The 21,310-nt window shown below is 39.8% G+C and overlaps 3 protein-coding genes across 6 annotated transcripts in view; 1 reads left to right on the forward strand and 2 right to left on the reverse strand.

Moving 5' to 3' along the window:
* stim1a (stromal interaction molecule 1a) overlaps positions 1-8,230 on the reverse strand; it is a 30,189-nt gene extending 21,959 nt beyond the window's left edge. The window contains exons 1-3 of one of the 3 annotated variants that reach the window (XM_028573213.1): positions 8,006-8,230; positions 7,082-7,211; positions 1,049-1,179 (exon numbers count right to left, since the gene is read on the reverse strand). In XM_028573213.1, the coding sequence (XP_028429014.1) occupies positions 1,049-1,179; positions 7,082-7,199 (249 nt within the window). In that variant the 5' untranslated portion in view covers positions 7,200-7,211; positions 8,006-8,230. The remainder of the gene's footprint in view (positions 1-1,048; positions 1,180-7,081; positions 7,212-8,005) is intronic. The other 2 variants (XM_028573216.1, XM_028573215.1) reach the window with 2 other exon arrangements.
* Positions 8,231-10,805: 2,575 nt separating this feature from the next.
* LOC114553099 (post-GPI attachment to proteins factor 2) lies at positions 10,806-13,474 on the reverse strand. Its single transcript, XM_028574223.1, has 6 exons — positions 13,197-13,474; positions 12,769-12,942; positions 12,431-12,680; positions 11,997-12,103; positions 11,794-11,902; positions 10,806-11,611 (listed from the first exon to the last, which is right to left on the reverse strand). The coding sequence occupies exons 2-6, from the start codon at positions 12,934-12,936 to the stop codon at positions 11,481-11,483; spliced, it is 765 nt and encodes a 254-aa protein (XP_028430024.1). The 5' UTR covers positions 12,937-12,942; positions 13,197-13,474; the 3' UTR covers positions 10,806-11,480.
* A 289-nt stretch (positions 13,475-13,763) lies between these two features.
* On the forward strand, positions 13,764-20,592 carry chrna10a (cholinergic receptor, nicotinic, alpha 10a). 2 transcript variants are annotated; one of them, XM_028573288.1, is made up of 6 exons: positions 13,764-13,802; positions 14,457-14,585; positions 17,314-17,459; positions 17,629-17,783; positions 18,277-18,809; positions 19,586-20,592. In XM_028573288.1, the coding sequence occupies exons 2-6, from the start codon at positions 14,525-14,527 to the stop codon at positions 20,284-20,286; spliced, it is 1,596 nt and encodes a 531-aa protein (XP_028429089.1). In that variant the 5' UTR covers positions 13,764-13,802; positions 14,457-14,524; the 3' UTR covers positions 20,287-20,592. The 2 variants fall into 2 exon arrangements, with proteins under 2 accessions (XP_028429089.1, XP_028429090.1); XM_028573289.1 differs by lacking the exons at positions 13,764-13,802; positions 14,457-14,585 and adding an exon at positions 16,366-16,401.
* Positions 20,593-21,310: the final 718 nt, after the last annotated feature.

Consider the following 21,310-nt stretch of genomic DNA (forward strand, 5'->3'; position numbering starts at 1 on the left):
ATGCACCATGGGTAGAAGACAGTCATGATGCATTTCTTTCTTGATAGATTTGTGTGGGAGGATTTTTACTACAGGGTAGAGAGATGGTCTGTGCTGCAGGTGAAATATCACACTCCTAAAAATATATTCCATTGGAAAATTAGCAGGTCCTGTATAATGTGGCCACAGCCCAAAGCTTATTCTTAAAAGCCAGGTGCAGACTTTGATCTTGGTCATAAAGAAATCAGCTATCCTCTTTATTTAATCACCGTATGGTAACAGGAAGTCAGACTACTGTCTTGAAGTGCTCTTATTCGTTTTGAGCTTTCCAATTGTTGGCTCAAAGCCACTACAGATGAACATGCTCACTGTACTGAACTTTTTTCTGATTCATTGCCTTTGGGGTATTTGCATGCCAAGTGCCTCTTCTAAAAGCAAAGAAGGCTTATGTCTGGACTTAACCAGATGCAACAGACTGAACCAAATCTAAATGAGGCTTCTCAAGGCCACATGTAGTTTAGACTACAGCGCAGGATGTAAGCTAAATGGACGACAGGCAGTGTCTTTAAGTGATGTCTGTGAATGGACATAAGCTGTAACGGTTTATTTTGTGGTTTCATTCTGCTTGACTGTATTGAAAAGAAAAGCAGGATTTAAAAATGGAATTAAAAATTACAAACATAGGCACAAACAAGACTTAATGTAAATGTATACTAATGTTCTTTGTTACAATGTGTTTGTACAAATGTGGCAACATGAATACAACATGCATGCCACTTAATGTGAATTAGGTTAATTATTGACCAAAACTTTCAGAAAGGGGACACTAGAGCGCTTACAAGACAAATCCTCCAGTTACTCTGAGTAAGTTAAGGACATTAAAGGGGTATGATTAACTGACTATCTTAGCAGCAAATCTTGTGATGATTCAGATGACAAAGGATTACAATGATACCTGTAAGCCTTTTCAGACTGAATGAAGACCACCTCTGTTACTGTACAAACCACAACACCCGCTTCAACAGACCATCAGCTCCTGTTGATGATGACTTTTTAGGCTAATACTTACGCCGTCTGTCTCTGCCACGTCTACATTGCCGTTTGCGTCATCATCCATCTGCTTGTGGATACTACGGATAGCCTCATAACTGAGAATTCCATTCTCATCCTTGCATAGCGGCTCATCGATGCGACACAAATCTGGTGGAGAAACTGAGTGTTAACAGGCAACTTTGAACCTCACCCACAGATTTTTCAAGTTATATTCAAATTTCTACTACTAATAACAAAAACATCAACAACAAAGATGACTATCATATGCCAGGTTGAGAATGTGTGAAACTATGCACAACTAAACAAAATGCTGTTTCACAACGTTTTGGTTTAATTTTGTAATCTTGATTCTTAAAAACCTATTTTAACGATCTAAGCGCACGGCATGAAGTGCATGGTGCAGGTGTGTTTAGTGCGTGTCCAAATCCACTTTTGCTAGTTTGACAGCAGAAAAAAGGGCTTGGTTCAAAAGGGATGTACACCTATGAATTAAGGAATGTGTCTTCATTAATTCATAGGTGTGTTTTGGGCGTAACATGCAATAAACCAATCAGAGAGTCATCTCCCATTCCCTTTAAAAACCAGGCGCGTTTTGGAACATGGTGTATTGCTATTATCATGGAAGAATTTCCACTGTAATATATTTATTTGTAATCTTTTGCATGTTTGTGTGCCGCTGTGCTTCCCTGTGTGTGTAACACGCATAGTGTGTGTGCGCTGTGGATAAGCCTATGCGCATTTTACTAATTTGCTGTTAAAATAACAACGAAATGCTGCGTTATTGACTTTAGACAAGGTTTTTGTTGGTCAATGGCGCGATCACTTCCCGCTACCTCAAGATAGCAATATGCCCAGAATGCACCTGAACACACCTCCCTGTTAGACCAGCACGCTCATGGGCGCAAGTGCATTTGCTATTCAAATGACGTGGGCGCTGGATGGGAAATTGACAACTGCGTTGGTCTTAAACTAGCAGACACTTGCGTTGAGCTTTGCGCTGCGCCAGGTGCAGGATAGGACCCTTGAAATGCTCAAAAGTAGAGATGCACCGATAGACCGGCCGATGACCGGAATTGGCCGGTTTTCACATGCTCGGCCATGACCGGCAGGTCAGTCTGACAATTTCATGCCGGTCAATGCTACAATTAACTGACAACATAAGTTCTACGAGTTACAGTTCTTAAGGACGCACGCACACACACAGACGTGACAGCACAGTCTCTTTCTCCTTTCTGTCAACTTCTCCGCCGTGTGTGGCGCGTACCCGCTCGCCGTGTGAAGCACGTGTCAGCGCTATTCTCCCACATGTAGGGAACCTCGTGAATTAAACTGCAACATGTCAGCGGTTTGGAAATTCTTCAGCGTGTGTAGAAGATAACAAGTTAGCAATATGCAACACCTGCAAGGAGAAAGTAGGGCGTGGAGGGACGACACCAAAAACCAAAATCACAATTTTTTTGTTGGATATTGGATGTGAAAAGAAGGAAATGGTTCTGACATTGCTCTTTAGATGTGTGTGAATTTCTCACACCAGGAGTAATTTATATAGTTCTATTTTATAGTGATCCATTATCTGTTCAAAACATTTTCTATGTTTTGTGCAAAATGTTCTATTAAAGAAAAGATAGAAAAGAAATATTTGTGTGTGCTTTAAAGTGGTTAGAAAAAATGAAATCGGAATCGGCTAAAATCGGTATCGGCTGGCCTAACTCAAAGAAAATCGGAATCGGCCTAGAAAGTTGTAATCTGTGCATCTCCAAAGACTTCGACACTTTTGGTAGTTTATTTCTGTATCATACTTGCCCTGTCATCTGGCATCTCCAAACCACCAAAAGTTACCAAAATTGCATGCAGTAGCCTACTTTACCTAGCCTGACATGGTCCTACTCAGATTCTAGTCAGAATGTGAGTCTGAAACCGCTCCATTGGGCTGTGATTATGGGGCGTGTTCCAACCGAACCAGGAAAAAAAATGCCTCTGCATTCATTGGACAGACCTCCAACCAATCAGAGCAACGAAACTAAACACTGTGTATCGTTTCCATAGCAACCACTCTGCACAATGCATTCGTTCCAACTTCTGACTTTTAGACTTTTTTGAAGCTGGATATATCATTTGTTTCTTGTAAATATAAATGTGGATAACGTTAGTGATAGTGACATGCTCGCTACAGTCGCATTTCTAGAGATGGATCGGCAAAAACACGTTTCATATCTCTGATTCGCGGCTTTGTTCTAGCGCCGGCAGTCCCTCTCTTCAGTCTCTCTCCATGTCTTTCCACCATATAGCGCTCGCTCTCTATGTCTCTCCACCATATAGCGCTCTCTCTCTTCAGTCTCTCTATGTCTCTCCACCATATAGCGCTCTCTCTCTTCAGTCTCTCTCTATCTCGCTCCACCATATAACGCTACTGTGCTTTCGGGCAGTTGTTGAGGCTCCTCCGCTGAGGATTTTAAAATGAATGCGCTGTCAATATCTTCTGTAACAGACGCGATGGTGGAATCTACACATCTCAACAAATTCAACCCAAGCGTTCTTTGGTGACGTGATTGATTTTGTTACTGTTGATCATCTGTCCGACAATCTGATTGGTCCGAACAGATCCTGTTCGGGCAATAATTGCTTCTCAACGGAGCGACTCCAGACCGAACTTCCCGACCTCAAATTTTGTGGGCGGGGCTAAGTTCGGCTGGCATCCAGGCTATACTTTACCCACAGTTTAACTAAAAACTATCCAAAAGATGTTTTAAAGAAATCCTAGTAATGGTCTTCAATTCAATTTGATTTATAGTGTCATATCATAACAGAAGTTATCTCAGGACACTTTACAGATAGAGTAGTTCTAGACCCCACTCTTTAATTTACAGAGACGCGACAATTCCCTCCCAATTTCTTCCTGTTGCTTTGCGATATTACTGTCTACTGAAGTTCATATTTTAGATTTCAGCATCAAATGTGCAATTTTGGCGATGCCAGTAATATCTTATAAGTGTTTTTCATTTAAATTAGAAACAACCAGGTCTATAAAGACAGATAATTAATTTTTTTAAATTTGAAGCATTGAAGTGATAATTTACTCAAATACTGATTTTTAGCTCAAAGCTACAATAGCTCTCTTAACTTCAACTACTCCTGTTATGGCCACAAACATAACTTTTAACCTTTCTGCAGTCCCAGGTTGGATTAACCTCACTCAACCTCTCTCTCGCTAATATAACTGAACTGCAAAATTCCTTGACGGAAGACAAAGCCTTGTTTATGTGAAGCCTTTCACTCAATGTGGGGATGTTACCAAGAAGCCATGAAAAACAGGCCATGTCCCAAGGTAAATTGGCTTTTAATAATAAAGGGCTTTCAACTTTTTTTTTTTTTTTTTTTTTTTTAAATCTATCACCCATTTCACAGTTTGGGTTATTTTCAGGAAAACTAGGGTTTGTTGGTTGCATTCAACTGGTTTTTAACATTTTGACCGTCAGCCCTTGGAACTTGTAAACATTCCAGTGTGTAGGGCAGGGCTCCACAATTGTCAATAATTCAGAAATGTATGCTTCCAAGATTATCATGTAATTTAGCTGCAGGTTATCTAGTGAAGCTTGTCTGCCCTCTGTGTTCTCCCTCCTTCCTGAGGGATTAGAGATCCTCGGCCATAGATCACAGATAATGCCACCACTCCCACTGAGAGGAAACCTTGTTTGGCTTGTGCTGCAGACACTCAGGAGTTGTGTGAAAGGACATAGGCTACCTGTCATAACAGTAGACACTCGCACACTGTGAATTTGTGATTTCCAATCTCAGAGGCCTTTTCTTTCTTGAATTAATTTACCGGTAGTAAAGAAGCATATGTGCTGAGCCAGTGACAGAGAGCGCTTCAGTGGAAACCGGTGTGATCCTGTGGGGAGCCAGAATCGAGCCAGAGAACCAAACCAGTGGGTCCAGTGTGGAAGCTGTGTGTGTGTTGTTTCAGACGTGTGCTGAAGCTAGTGTTAATTGAGATTGTTTGTTTAAAACTTTGCTTTTTAGTTTGCCTTTTGTGATTTATCTGTCTTCCTTTTGTGAAGACCATTTTCAGTCTGTTGGTTTACCAATAAATTATTTGATTCATCTTGGAATGTTTTCGCCTTTCCCTTGGTTTTCCCCCGGGTTTAGTTCATTGTTAGGGTCCTCTGCCTCTAGACACGATAGGGACATAACAGTCATATAATAGTGTATAATCAACTGCATGCATATGGTTTGCACTGAGCTGGCAGTTACAGCTTAATGCACCCTTCTATGGATCAACTTATCACACCAATCCAATCCACGTTTTCTTTACTTCCAGAACCATATGTTATGACAGGTTGGCTCAGTGGTTAGAGAGACAAAACAGAAAGTAAACTTTGTCACAGATTAACCCCTAAAACGGTCACTGCATATGTCTATGAACGGTTTGTAGTTCACAAATTCTCCATATGAACTAGGAAGGGCTAATGCACAATGTGAACTTCCGTGTAGAGAAGTTAATTTTTGAGCCCAAGTATGCAAGCATTCAGCTTCAGAGAACCTGCAGAGCTACATACCAAAAAGGCAATTACTCTCACTCATTCACACTCACCATGTTAAACTAAGAGTGACAGTTACCCTAGTGAAAAACAACTACGTGCAACACTCTCATACACCCAACCGGCCATGGCCCTCTTTCTCATTTGGCTTGCAAACCTCCAGGGACACAAGATAAGAGATTTACATACAAGTCAGCCTCTTTTTTTAAAGAGCTCAAGTTACACAAGTGATTCTGTGTGCCTGTGTATAGGTGAGGAACACACCCCATAACTTTGCTACTTCATAACTGCAGCAGTTACGATGTCCTATCGCCGTTCAGTATACCTCATCAAGCTTTGACAATCACTGTCAAGAATAAAGGCCTTCCCACAATGTGGCCTCCTGAGATATGTGACACACATTAGGAAAAATGTGCTTACACACTGAACTGTGTGGTGGTTAAAGAGTTCCTGGTTAGCCAGCACACTGTTCACAAGTACTAATAAAAGATCACAAGCATGCAAGTTTGTAGTGTTGGGTTTTTGCCAAATTGTAGCTAAAAGAATAAAGTCAGGATAAATATTTCAAAACTTAAATCTGAACAGTTGCGCCTTTTGTAAACAGAATTCTTGCACTAGCACACTTTAAAAAACCCTGAGTCATAGTATGTCATCCTACTACATACTGGCTCATTTTATAGTCTCAAGCTGCAGCTACTGTTATTCATGTGAAATCTCTTTATGGATTGAGGCAAGAGATTATCATAGTGACAGAGGATTTTGTCTAACAAGATGAGTAGTTTTACAGAAGGAGCTTGTTAAATTCACTCAACATGTTTGAGCTTTAAATCAAATCGTCCATTAAAAAAGGGAAGAAATATGCGGTATAATGTAATGCAGTAAGTCACTGCAGGAGTACACTGCACCGAGAGGCCCACATCGCCTTTAACATGCATACAAGTCTACACATTAGGTTTTGTAGTTGATAATTTAGGTGACATAAATGATAAGAAGTGCGAATCCTAGATATGAGTGTCTACATAATGTCAATATGGAGTCCTTTGTAGTAGCCTACTGTGCTATCAATCATTTAATGATTGCATTGACTTGTGCCAGCTAGGCCAACCTTTATATTAATATTAATTAAAGTGTCACACAGAAAAACAATTGGTTTGTTAAATATTCACAATGTATTGATTCTAATTTATTGCAAATAATTTAACATCTTGATTATTATTACCTGATTCAGAAGTGACTTAAACCCATACTCATGTGCTCCACTAACCATTAGATAAATTACCTCCTGTTTGTCTAGGTGGCTTGATCGGAGTTGGAGGCAGGACTTAACAGAGAATGCCAGCTGGACTATTCTCAGCAGGGCTACATTTAGTGCCTGCACAATCACAAAGATGTGGCACAAACAGTAATACTCCAACTGCCAATCTATAGTATGTCATCTTAGCTTAAACAGATGGATACAAAATATACTTTTAAAATGCTACAACATAATAATGCCGTGATTGACTACTCACCTGAAACCCCATTTTCAACAATCTGACTTTCCGGTGTAGGTGTTGGTTTTTCAGTCCAACTTTCTCCAACGAGACACAAGCAAAATATCCACAAGGTCACCAATTTATTAAACTCCATGACTGGTGTGCGCTGGAAGGAAAAAAAATAAAAATAAAAAAAGACAGTCCCTTTGACAATTCTGATAATTCTAGCAATACGAATTTGCAGTGGTTCTGTCTAAAGTTAATCAATAATAGCTCCGGATTAAAAAACAACGTAGCTACTTTGTCTCTTACATATGGCCATACACCTTAGAAAGGAGAGGAAACGGCATCAATCGTATTAAAGCACACCAAGAAATACGGTCAGTTACATAAAGATCCCCTGCAGCAACTGCAGACACATGCTATCACTTCTCAAATACACATCTTCTTCCTGAATGAATGACTGTAACGTTACACAGCCGCTTGTTAAATCTGTCTTTTGTTAGTCAGACATTAAGCCCTTATTTTGTCCGTTTATCTGTGATTGACGGCATGTATACAAGCACATGTCACCTCAGGGAGAAAAATAAGAAGACTAGGAAAAGTAACAACAGCCTGTTCCGTGTGCGTAGTGAGTATGTGACAAGCCCCGACTAGCTAGCTAGCTATACTTCTCGGCTAACTAGGAAAAATAAGTAAAATATCCAACAAATGGGGCGTAACATTACAGAGGTGCCTTCACACTGATAACGCTTCCGTGTTTTTTCAGTTTACGTCGGTGTCGACTTAACGTTACTGCATTCTCCACAGACAAACGTTAGCCGCCGCTGACGTTTAGCTAACAACAAGACACCGCAAGACAAGGGACGTTAATAAAGAGGAACTGTAGTTTTAGCTAGGCTAGATGATAATGATGATAATGGAACACCGTAATGCTGAATAACAAAATAATAAAGTTACCTGTCATGTATCAGAACCAGCAGATCTGTAGTTTCAGATCAGTGTTAACATTGCAGCAGAGTTGAAGCACAGCGAACTCTACCTCCTGTTAAGAAAGGTCTCGGTCTTTCCCCCGACCGAGACTGGACCGAAAACACCGCAGAATGTTGAAAGACCAGTGGGCTTGTCTTCCTCTACGCCACAGAGTCTCTGGTTATTATCAGCAAGTGTCGCCCCCTAACGTCCGGAAATTGCACAATTAATTCAAACAAATTGCTAAAGTCTGCCATCTAGCGGATTGTTTAAGCATTTCTTCAACAGTAGCCTAAGCTATGTACCTGTCAATATATAGGCTGGGCGATATGGAGAAAAACAAATATGATATTTTTGACCAAATCAATATCGATACAGCAACGATATTGTAGTGTTGACTATTGGTGCTTTCACAAAATATTTACCCAATGAGATTTTAGATAAATAATCATCAGTAGGCTAATGTGGATATGATGATTAAGTGGGTAAAGGCAAATAATAGAACAGTTACACAGTTACACTTACAGTCTGGTAAGTTCAGAAAAGTACATCACTTTACTGTAATGCAGCCTTTAAAACCAGGAAAAGACAACACATGCCATATTACGATAACCAAAATCTAAGACGATATCTAGTCTCATATCACGATATCGGTATAATATCGTTATATTGCCCAGCTCTACTGTGCAATACAAAGCCTTTTATCACAAAATACTTTTTACCTTGTCAAAAGTAGAAAAAGCACAGGTGTGGGCTCACTGTCACACTTTACCAACCCTATCAGATGTCTGCCTTTACATTATTCTCTACTGTATGTTGGAGGACATTTCCAATAATTAGCCTAATTGACCTAAACAAACTACAAACTTAATGTACAAGTGGGACAATAGTAAGTAACAATAGGCTACTGTTTTCTGGGTTCTGTTGTTGTAAACGAATATGATTCAAGGTCTTGCAGGCCAAATGAAACTTCTTGCTCATGCTTGGCCAGTACTTGCATCATCATGGTCGGATTTAACAGGAAGCTTCAGAGCTTTGAAAATATGTTATGGTGTATAGCATACACTTATATCTAAACATTATATTTAAAGTACACTTACCTTACTATTCTATAAAGATGGACATGTTGCATAGTGGTGCATGAAATAACATAAGGTGCTTAAAGGTCCCATGACATGGTGCTCTTTGGATGCTTTTATATCTCCCAAAATTTTTAATAAACCTTTTTGAAACTATTGAATCTTTATTGAACGCTCCACAATCCTCCAGCTTGGAAGCTTCATTTGAAGTCTGTGAAAAGTGTCTTAACTTCTTTTTAGGCAAGGTTGGCACTAGCCCATATCGCATCCCCCGCTTTCGACCCTTTCATAGTTAGCACTTGCTCAACTGTCCTCAACCAGTTTGAGCCTGTGTCGCTTTTAAATCTCACTGAAATCGTCAGTGAGAAAACCCTCATATTGTCCCACTGACACTGTGCCCCCTCACCTCTTAAAGGAAGTCTGGGAGACTATTGGCCTGATTGTTCAAAAAATCATAAATAGTAGTTTGGCAGCAGGTGACGTTCCAACATACGTCAAAGAAGCAGTTGTGGAACCCCTGATTAAAAAACGAAATTTGGATTCCTCAGTTAATTATAGACCTATCTTGAAGCTTCCTGTCATCTCAACATTTTTAGAGAAGACTGTACTTCTACAGTTGCAGTCTTTTTCAGATGTACATGGAATTTTTGAGATTTTTCAAACTGGTTTTAAAGCATTTCACAGCACTGAAACTTCACTTTTAAGAGTTTTTAATGATCTCTTATTAACCATTGACTCCCCGTGGTCCCCTAATACTGAAGTCTCTTTTATATAGGCCTTAATGGTCCCCTAATACTGTATCTGAAGTCTCTTTTATATAGACCTTAGTGGTCCCCTAATACTGTATCTGAAGTCTCTTTTATATAGGCCTTAGTGGTCCCCTAATACAGTATCTGAAGTCTCTTTTATATAGACCTTAGTGGTCCCCTAATACTGTATCTGAAGTCTCTTTTATATAGACCTTAGTGGTCCCCTAATACTGTATCTGAAGTCTCTTTTATATAGACCTTAGTGGTCCCCTAATACTGTATCTGAAGTCTCTTTTATATAGACCTTAGTGGTCCCCTAATACTGTATCTGAAGTCTCTTTTATATAGACCTTAGTGGTCCCCTAATACTGTATCTGAAGTCTCTTTCCCGAAATTCAGCCTTGGTGCAGAATTACAGCCACTAGAGACAGTCCCACAATGAGCTTTCCTTAGAATGTGCCATTTCTGTGTTTGTAGCTATTGATGAGGAGAGAGGGGGGGCAAGGTGGAGGGTGGGGGTGTTGGTCTTGACCAACTGCCACTTTGCTCGTTTGAAAGGCATGATGTCTCTCTCTCTCTCATGGGCGGGCCAAATTCTCTGGGCGGGCAAAGTCGAAAAAGGGGAGGTAACCTTGCTCCTTATGACCTCATAAGGAGAAGATTCCAGATTGGTCCATCTGAGCTTTCATTTTCTCAAAGGCAGAGCAGGATACCCAGGGCTCGGTTTACACCTATCACCATTTCTAGCCACTGGGGAACCATAGGCAGGCTGGGGGAACTCAAATTAATTAATTAATTTTTTAACTACTAAAAAAAAACATGAAAGTGATATGCCTTTGTACATGGCTACTAGGTTTTTATCCAGCAGCATTAACTTTTGAGTCACAGTTAGGTAAGCGATGTGTAATCCTGCATCAGATTAACAATGGCCATTGAGGTCACATGTAGTACAGAGTATTTGCATTTGAGAACTGGTGCATACATTTCAACAACTAACAATCAAACAATTATTAAAAGCATAGGTATTTGTTGAAATATGAAAATGAAAATTGAAATATAAGTATGGCTAATGACAAAGTCTTTTAACAACAGATGTTGTAACACTGCATTTGAAGAGTGATGGTAGAGTGGCCCTGGGTGGCAAATGTTTTTGTGAATAAGCTTGTGTCACAAGCTGTTGTTTCTGTGTTGACAGTATTAAAGTGGTGAATGCTCAAAGGAAAGGCCACATGAACACCCTGCTTTCCACTATTTCATTCCCTAAAATTATAACCATAAAGGCTAAGCATATTTCAAGGACTGTCACTTTACTTTTGCAAATACAGTACGACCACATTATTTTGTGCATTGTACAAAAGTTGAAATTTCACATTACATAAAATAGTGTACTCAATGAAAGAGACAATGAGGCACAAAAATGCACTTACAGCTCATTGAATTGACCAAACAGTAGCACATGTGCATATCTTTTGTTCAAACTTGTCTGACATCTACACCCTCTAAGGACTTCGGAGTCGTCATCATGGAAATATGGAAAAGGCCTTCACCCCACTCTTCCCCTTGTGCAGGGTCAAGGCTGTTAACATCAGGGGTTTGAGTGGTTGTACATTTAGCACTTGGTTCTTGAGTTTCTAGTCAGAAGTCTTTATCTTCGGAGGATGAGATGACCATGACCTCTCGGCTCTTAAAGTCCCACACTGCTGTGAGATGGAAGGCCATATTGGAGAAGACCACTAGATACTCAAACAGGGCAAATAATGTGTAACCTGTGAAAAGAAGAAACAGGGATATATGATAGACATATGTTTTGGTCAGCATTTTGCAGCTACAGTTTTACATTACTGTCCACATGACTGACATGTTTTTCAATGTAGTGTCATTCTCCATGAAGACCTGTTATTGGCCCTCACAGATTAGATCGTAAAGATCAAACTCATTTAATACTTACTCCCTGATTCACAGTACATGTTGTGTTTCCAATAAAAGAATACGGCGAAAGCACAGAAGGATACGTTGAAAAGTAAGAAGCGTACTTTCCAATGGTGGGACTTGGCATCCTTTAAGGGAGAAAAAAGAATACTGAATATAAATGAAATGCTGCAATTGACATGATGGATTTCAGTCTGTAGTGTTTGATTTGGCATTCCTTACCTCAGGACTTAATGAATACTTCTTAATAGTCTTCCATAAACGGCAGGTTATCAGCATGTGGATAAGGGAACTGACTATGAAGAGCACAAAACCTTCCTTATGTACAACTAAGGAGCAAAAATATACAAAGAGAGGGATACATTTGGTATAAAGTAAAGCACAGTAATTGTAATAATACATTTCCAAATAATTCAATGATTCAATGCAATGCCTTTCACAGTGGCCTAACTGTGTATCATACTTCAAACAATTGAAAATAATATTCATTGACTTCCCCTTTTAATACTAATTTAAATGCACCAACATTTCACAATAAATCAATCATAATCTCTGTTAATTTAGGAGGTGAATCAAAGCTTCACAGCGGGCCATGTTTCAAAGGGATAACAGAGGTTTGAATAAAACCTCTCCGATAAAAACTATGGATTACTCACAGTATGTTTCACTGGATGATACATATGTGAGGAGCAAGAGGCCGAGGTTTTCACAAATAGAAAAGGCCAGGTTGAAGCAACAGAGTGAACTCTCAGGGCACCTCGAGGAAAAACGTGTTTTGTAAAATTTGAAGTAGGTAAATGCCACCAGGATCCTTGGTGCCGAGTGCAGTCCGATACAGAACCGCCATATGTGGCACTCAGGACTTAGGCTTATTGAGGCACTGATAGATGGCAGGTAGTTAGGAACCTGGAAACACACAGTAATGATTTAGTATATCTTAAAAATAATCAAAAGAAAAACATGGTTGGTTCAGTTTGCAAAAAAAGGAAATTACCTGGCAATGTGTACTAGTAGAGTCCTCATAATGAAAAATGGAGGATATGAAGACACAAGTTATTAGGCCAAGCAGTGGTAGGCACACAGTGGCCACAACACAGGCGGGGAAAGATACTCTGATGACCAGGGGCCTCTCATGCCCCAAGATACTTGAGCCTTGTAGCATCTTGGTCTGAACAGTGAAAACATATGATTTAAAAAACATCTTGCAAAGGCAAATGCATGTGGCATTAATAACTTTTTCCAACTCAAAATACAAATGGCTACATATTGTATAAGGGTATTTATGGAGATTAGTAAAAATGTATGCAGTTATATGCTGCCAATATTCACTCAATTATTAGGCTCTAGGACATTTTGATACCATTTGTTACATATACATGCATTTACTGAACATCTAAAGTCTGAAAAACGAAATCAACCCACCTCCACTTGGTTTGATGTTTCTTAATAATTGCCACCACAAACTCAACGCACTGGGCTCGTCAATAACGACGCTATGACAATAATATTCATGATATCAGGCAGCAGGGTGGAGCAGAATGTTCCCGATAGGGTGCAATGCCTTTAGAAAAGGGCTGGGGATCATCCAGCCATCTTACATTCCTGTGACAATTTTGCATCCACTAAATTCCATTCGAATGAGTGCAGCATCCTTCTTCTTGGGCGACAGAAAGAAGGAGGAAAATACAGTGCGTGAAAAACATCAGCACCCGGAAGAGAAAGTGAGCGGAGGAGAGTGCTGATGCTGCTACGTTTGCACGGCGCAGCCTATCAAAAAAAAGCTACACACATCACATACATGTTAAATTATGTAGGGTATAACATATGTCTCTTAACAATGTTAAAACAGTCTGTTTAAAACAAAAACAAAAAACAAATAGTGCTTAATTGTTAGTGGGGGACGATGATGGGAGCTCTCCGTGGTGCTGCAACAGAACGCAGGATCGACTGTTTTTGCACTGTAAAACAGTGTTTCTCAAATGGGGTACGTGTACCCCTAGGGGTACTTTGGAGGACTGCAGGTGCTACGTAAGATATTTAACAAAATGATTAATAGTTACAAGGCTGTTGTCCAGAACATTGTTCCTCTTTATTTAGACTTTTTTTTCCTACCAAAAATGTGTCATTTGTGTCGCCTTCTTTGGACCTATTCTTGCCTTCCTTCCTTCCTTTTTTCGAAGTTATGTCACTTTTTTTGAATTTTTTGATACTATTTTGACCTATTCTTGCCTTACTTCCTTCCTTCTTCCTACCATCTTTTTTCAAGTTTTTTTTTCATTTTTACAGTTTTTGTCTCCTTTTCTCATCATCATTTAAATGTTTACCAGGTACAATGCTGTTGTTTAGTAAATCTATCGCTGACAGCGCTGTATTGTTCCTCTTTATAGAGACTTTTTTTCGACCAAAAATGATTAGGGCTGGTCAGGGGGTACTTGGCTTAAAGAAACAATTCAAAAGGGGTACATATTAAAAAAAGTTTGGGAACCACTGCTGTAAAACATATCCTATCAGAGACATGTAGCCTAAGTGTGTGCAACTAGCCGTTTGTGAGTCCGATGGGCTGTGTGTGGGCCTACAGTTTGTAACATGTGCTGCTGCCCCGCCTCTCTTCTCTTCTCCAGTAGTCAGTGGCATTTGGTGGTGGTGCATTTGCTCTCAGTCTGATTTCCTTTTCTTTTTTAGTGAATGAAACGTGTTAGGCACACAGCAGCTCAAATGGTCTTTGGGTCGAGATAATTTGTTTCAGCAAGATGAAACCATGGAGAATCCAAACTTTATTTCGCTTCCTTCTGTGTGTCAGTATTTTGCAAAGTAAGTTTCCATTCATTTTATTTTTAGTTTACCTCATGTGATCTAAAACGCTGTATTTTTAATTGTCTGCAGTTTATTGCAGTTAATTCCAATGAGAAAACGCTGTTCCAGCAAAGATGAAGACGAGATGTTAAAAATATTTGCATGAAATATTATATTATTTATTTTAATTGTGTCATTTTAATATTTTGTGGATCATCCATTTCCTCTCAGATTTCCACCCCCTTTCCACGCAAGCTGTTACCCAGAATCCACAAAGTTGGAGCCATTTGTTCAGGGATTTGCTATCATCATAATCCCGTAGACCTTCTTTGTATTTAGCTTAGGGGCTTTATTAAAACAGCGTTTCAGAGATAACATCTGGCCAGCAAAAATACATAGTTGACACTGGAAAAAACTAATCTAACATCTAATAGAGTTCTTGGTAACTTGGAATTATCAATGTAGAAGTGGCATGAAAAATACCCATGAACAATTATATCTAAAGATTGCAGCCATTTACTATGCCAGTGTTAATAATTTTTCGTATTACTGTTTTGATTTAATCTCCCTTTTTAGGCTCATTTTGATACACATATGTTATTTGTCATAGTATTCAATCAACACATACTAAACTCCACATTAACAGTCGGAACACAGAAATACTGCTGGTACTTAATGGCAGATTTGCCTGATCCCTAGAGCTTTATAGTAGGGCAAAATTGACATCCCTCGTTGTCCCCTATCACCATCTGTCATGAATTCACATTTTCTATTCACATCTGCATGCATTTGTTTTGAATGTCACCATCCGGATAATTGATTGATCAACCATGATCACATCAGAATGGGCCTCATTCACCAACCGTTATTACGAAGAAATTTGTTCTTAAACCCCACTTACGCACTTTTTATGAAGATTCTGACATTCACTAATGTTTTCTTATCTTGGATTTGTTCTTAGCTAAGAACAAAATCTACGAACACTCAGGAGCACTCTTAAGCACATTTGAGTGATGACAGTTTGCTCCAAATAATTGGTTACTGCATTTTATTTAATTCTACAGTCGTTTACAATGATAGTAGGCCTACTGTAATGTAATGTATTTCTGATCATTTGTTGAAAACAAAATCATAGTATGCAAAGAAACACTAACACTGCCATTTACATCAGCATTTAAACTGATTAAATCCTGCGTTACTTGGTGATTGATCGCGCTATTTATAGGGGCAAAATGCAGTGGGGGAATGTAGACTAATGAAGTAGGCTAGCCTACAAATACTTCGTTAGTGTAGGCCTACTTAAGTGCATTTATCACGTAGGCCTATCTGTACTTTACTTAAGTAGAATCAATAGTGCATACTTTTGACTTTTATTTAGTTAGCCTACATTTTGCAGCAATTATCTATACTTTCTACTCCACATTTCTACAACGTTGCGTTACATTTTCTGATCAGTTTTTCCCCCTGCCAAAACGTCTTCCTGACCGTCACACGTTTGTCTGACCAGTGAAGTTTGGTTGCCATAGATACATATGGGGCACCGCTGATCCTTGCTTCCAAGCCGGCTCCGGTGCTCCAGAGCCCGGGCGCAGCGCCGCTGACCGTTTATTGGCAGGGGAATTTGTCCACAATAAACAGTTTATTATCATTGAAATATGTTCAGTGTACCAAAGTCGCCTCCATCAAACGTCAGTTGTCAACAACGCGTCACCAACTGGGGAATTCGGGTATCTAAATCCAGCCCGAGTTTCCCACCTCTGATTCCCACAGGACGTTACGTGAATGGTGACGTTTTCACTCGGAAAAACGTTTTTCCGATGTCCATGAACGCACGGTAAGAACAGAAAATATTGGTGAATGAGGCCATCCTTTAGAGATAATACTTAAAGGTACACTGTGTAGTGTTTTAAGTTTTTTATTAGCTAAAATTAATGTCTTCGTGGCCGGGTTGGTTCAGTGGGTAGAGCAGGTGCACATATACTGAGAGGTTTATGCCTCGACGCAGAGGTCCAGGGTTCGAATCCAACCTGTGAGGATTTCCTGCATGTCTTCCCCATCTCTGTCCTTTTTCTCACCTAGCTGTCCTGCCAAAAATGAAAGATGGAAAAGTCCAAAAAATTATCTTTAAAAAAAACAATGTCTTCATTCATAAATATGTCCTCATTGGTGTAAAATGACCTCTGATCTGCCAAGATTTCTTATCTGTATTTACATTGGACGGGCAAATCCATGGAGGCTTCCGTGTCGTTCTGCCATTTTGAAAAACTATACTCGCTGAGAGGGACATAAAGCACTAGCAACGCGTTTTTGTTCAGAGCCAGCGTCACGTGACTGAAACCAGCTGAAACGGAGAAGGAGATCAGCGAGAGGTGCTTGTCACTTCCCCGGCAAATTTGAAAGCCTGCAGTGCACTTTAGTTCATAATGGAGGATCATACTTATGCTGAGCCACAGGAGAAGGAATCCTTGTCACCAAAAAAGTGAAAAAGGAAATTAAAAAGGCAACGTGACACATAACGGCTACCGTAGTTGCAACACGCATTTGAAAAAGCGAGGCACTAGAGAGCAATATTCATTTGAATGCAAAATAAAATTTCACTGCTAGATGGGAGAAATTCCTACACAGTGTACCTTTAATTTTGCCTGAGAAATAAAATATAAAGAAAACTTAATGTGGCATGATTAACTGAAATAAAACAGGTGCCATGGGGCAATATGAGTGTAAATGGTTTCTCTCCCTGTCTTAGCCTGTTGCTGTGCTCAGGGGAAATATGCTCAGAAGCTCCTGCATGATTTATTCACTGACTACACTAGTGCCCTGAGGCCTGTGGAGGACACAAACACCATACTGAATGTGACCCTGCAGGTTACACTGTCACAAATTATTGACATGGTAAAACACCACAGTACACACAAGTCACCACCACATTGTATGTGTTAAGTGAATCTGTGCAGATACCCACACAATAATGCCATTTTTATATTTAAGCATATTTCTGTTTTACCTGCAAAATGTCTCCTGTTGTTATCAATCATTTTCTATAATTTTCAATGTTTTACAGGATGAGCGAAACCAAATTTTGACTGCATATTTATGGATACGACAAGTGTGGGTTGATGCACACCTCAAATGGAATAAAGATGATTACGATGGACTCGATACCATTCGAATACCTAGTAGTTATGTATGGAGACCTGATATAGTCCTATATAACAAGTAGGTCCCGACTGGTATTGGGTTAATCAGTGTGGCTCCTGTTGGTCAGTATAAAAGACACAAGCTGAACATTCCTTGAAGCCATTATTTATAAGAGTGTCCAGAACCTTTGTCTGTTTTTTATACTAAAGTAATGACAAGAAAAACAATATTATACATATTGAAACTTTACAATTACAATCGGCGGCACCACATTTATGACAAAGAGCAAGGAGGAAGGAACACTAACCACATGCTGATGAATTGTAACTTATTGAAAAAGATATAAAATTCAGACACAACACTGAGGGATGAGTACAACTCTCTTAAATGCGTTGACTCTTCCCTCAGTTGGTGTACTTGTGTCTTTACATCCTGATCAAGTTTCTTTCTAAAGTTTTCTCTATCTATTCCAGGATATTACAGATGCTCTTCAATTATTTTTTAAAGTTATCCAACATTTCTATTTGCTCCTGTTATTAAACTCAGTTTCTAAGTTGTATTTGTTTTTCAGTGCTGATGACCATTTTACTGGCTCCATGGACACCAATGTGGTGATCCGGCATGATGGCCAGATGATGTGGGATTCCCCTGCTATTACCAAGAGCTCCTGCAAAGTGGATGTGTCCTTTTTCCCCTTCGATTCTCAGCAGTGCAGGTTTACATACGGCTCCTGGACCTACAACGGTAACCAGCTGGACATCCTGAACGCCATGGAGAGCGCTGACCTGGCTGACCTGGTGGAAAATGTGGAGTGGGAGGTGATGGGAATGCCGGCTAAGAAGAACATTATTCAGTATGGCTGCTGTGCTGACCCTTACCCTGACGTGACCTACACACTGAAACTGAAGAGAAAAGCTTCCTTTTACGTCTTCAACTTGCTAATTCCATGTGTGATGATCTCTTTCCTGGCACCACTGGGCTTCTACCTGCCTGCTGACTCTGGAGAGAAGGTGTCTTTGGGTGTCACCGTGATGCTGGCACTCACTGTCTTTCAGCTGTTGGTTGCAGAGATCATGCCACCCTCTGAGAATGTGCCACTTATTGGTAAGGGCAATAAATTAGGGGGACAAATCCAAACGTGTGATGATTAAGGGCCCTTTCACACCTGAAAGTCTGCACCGAGGTCCGAACCAAAGTTCATGTTTCGGTTAGTTTTGGTTTGGTTTTCATTGCAATTATGCGAGCGAACTGAAGAACTTTACATGACATAATTGCATCCTGTCGTCATCATGTATGTGGGCTGCGTCTTCCCATACTTGACATTGATTGGTTTGTAAATGGATGATGTGTCTGACGTTAGCGTGTTGTCAATTTGGCAGGTAGACAATACTCTTTGGCCTTGACAAAAATGAATGACAAGATGCATATATAGTTGCCACTATATTGTTATTATTATGACATTACTACCTGCAGCACCAACTATACTCGAGGCTAGTTCAAGTTCGCCAAATGAATGTCGTTGCGCAACCTCTTTATCGCTGCTGGCAGGAAAGGAAAAGAAGACGGAAAGCAATCTGCTACATCATCTTCTCTCGGTTGTTTATGCTGGAACACCGGAACTTCCTGTAAATAAGTCCAAACCATCCAAAACATGGTTTCGATTTAGAATGAACCGAACCATGGTTCGGTTCATTGGACTGAGACTGCCTTTTTTTGTCCAACCAAATTTTATCTCTTTGGTCCAGACCGTGGTACGGGTGAGGTTTCAAAGTGGAAATTTTGGCTCAGGTCAAACTGAAAAGTCTGAAAATCCGGAACAAAGTAAGTAGGTGTGAAAGGGCTCTAAAACGTTATGTTGATTTCCTTATTTTCTTCCACAGGAAAGTATTACATTGCAACGATGACCATGATCACTGCCTCCACCGCCCTGACCATCTTCATCATGAACATACACCACTGTGGCCCGGATGCCAAGCCTGTTCCAAAATGGGCCAAGAAAGTCATTCTGCAGCACCTGGCCAGAATGTGCTTTGTTTATGAAGTCGGGGAGAACTGCTTGTCACCACAGCCGGAGAAACAGGAGCCTCCTCTTGTAAAGAACATTAACTGCACCATGAATGGTCAGACAGGACAAGGCAGAGAGGACTGTGTCTTCAAAATGGAGAGAGGACAAGAGACAGTGGGCTCCATGACTGCAGAGGAGAGGGAAGACATGGATCAGATAATGAGCCCAATAGGCTCAATTGGGAAGAACCCCACTGACAACTACAGCACTTGGAAGAATGGCATTTTCATGAGCATGGACTGTGGAGATTTGGGGAGTCAGGGGAGATGCCGGAAGGGAGGTGTGAGTGATGGAGAGAGAAATGACAGAGATGTTTCCTGCAACAGTCAAAGCAATGAGAAGCATCTGCTGCGTAACATTGAGTACATAGCCAACTGTTACAGAGATCAGAGGGCAACGCAGAAAAGGACTGGGGAATGGAAGAAAGTAGCCAAAGTTTTAGACCGCTTCTTCATGTGGATATTTTTCATAATGGTGTTTTTAATGAGCCTTCTCATTATGGGCAAAGCCATCTAACTGCAGATCTGAGAATTTGGTCTTAAGGAAAGTGTTAATAGGTCTACATAACACAGAGATTATTACAGGTTAGTACAGGATTCATTAAGTACTACACTTTATCCAATAATTTGAATAACATTCAGATTGCACTTTTTCTTAACGTCTTAGAAATGGTCTATTCTGCAGGCCATGTCATCACCCACCCTACTGCAGTCCTAATTATGAGTAGAATTAGATATTTCATAAACGTCTTGTTTATGGATTTTGTTGTTAACAACTTGCGTTCCCCAACTTTTGTCCCAATCTTGTGTGAAAGTTACTAAACTCAGCTAAGAAATATAAGTCTGTTAGCAAATCAATACAATTTTCTACTGATGGTATTTCCACAATGTTGTCCTTTATTTTAAATAAATGAAATTGGTTTAGTTAATTAGTTTCTGTACACTTATTTCTTTGCGTGTGAAACAATAAGTCAAGAGATATAAAAAAATATCTTTACTGATACAGTACAAAAGTAGAACGATGGAACAAACAACACACCAGACAGACTGTTGTTGCTCTGATGATGTCGGGGGCATCAGCATGTGGCTTTATTTTAGTAATGAAAATAAATACATTAATAAACACATTAGCATAAGCATGATGTATTAATATATATTAGACTGTAATATACTTTAGAAGGAGGTAGAAGAAGAACAAGTACTTCATCCCTTAAATACAATCCCTCATTGGGGAAAATGTACTAAATTTACTTTCATGACATGAATCAGCGAAAGAGAGAGAATCACCCAACTTTACAGAAGAGTCATTAAGAGATAGAATGAGGCAAGCTTTTGTACATGAAATCAGAGCAGGAGAAAACAACGTCTCAATGTAGCTCACATGGATTATCTGTTAAATCCCCCGGATCACCACCATTTGCTTGGCTCTTGATGCGTATTATCCCTGGTCTTCATTGCAAAACTGGATATGACTCTTTAATCTGAACCCAAAGGAAAATAGAATGCTTAATCAGCAGAACTGTGTTTTGAATGAATGAATG

This window comes from Perca flavescens, chromosome 3 (assembly GCF_004354835.1).
Source record: "Perca flavescens isolate YP-PL-M2 chromosome 3, PFLA_1.0, whole genome shotgun sequence".
In the NCBI taxonomy this organism is placed as follows: domain Eukaryota; kingdom Metazoa; phylum Chordata; class Actinopteri; order Perciformes; family Percidae; genus Perca; species Perca flavescens.

What these genes read in the sequence shown, in the direction of transcription:
- chrna10a (XM_028573288.1), top strand. Translation starts at nt 14,525, where the DNA reads ATGAAACCATGGAGAATCCAAACTTTATTTCGCTTCCTTCTGTGTGTC. An exon ending in GTGTGTCAGTATTTTGCAAA is followed by an intron (nt 14,586 to 17,313) that starts GTAAGTTTCCAT and finishes TCCCTGTCTTAG; the next exon opens with CCTGTTGCTGTGCTCAGGGG. An exon ending in GATATAGTCCTATATAACAA is followed by an intron (nt 17,784 to 18,276) that starts GTAGGTCCCGAC and finishes TTTGTTTTTCAG; the next exon opens with TGCTGATGACCATTTTACTG.
- LOC114553099 (XM_028574223.1), bottom strand. Translation starts at nt 12,936, where the DNA reads ATGCTACAAGGCTCAAGTATCTTGGGGCATGAGAGGCCCCTGGTCATC. An exon ending in CTACTAGTACACATTGCCAG is followed by an intron (nt 12,681 to 12,768) that starts GTAATTTCCTTT and finishes GTGTGTTTCCAG; the next exon opens with GTTCCTAACTACCTGCCATC. An exon ending in AGTATTCATTAAGTCCTGAG is followed by an intron (nt 11,903 to 11,996) that starts GTAAGGAATGCC and finishes TCTCCCTTAAAG; the next exon opens with GATGCCAAGTCCCACCATTG.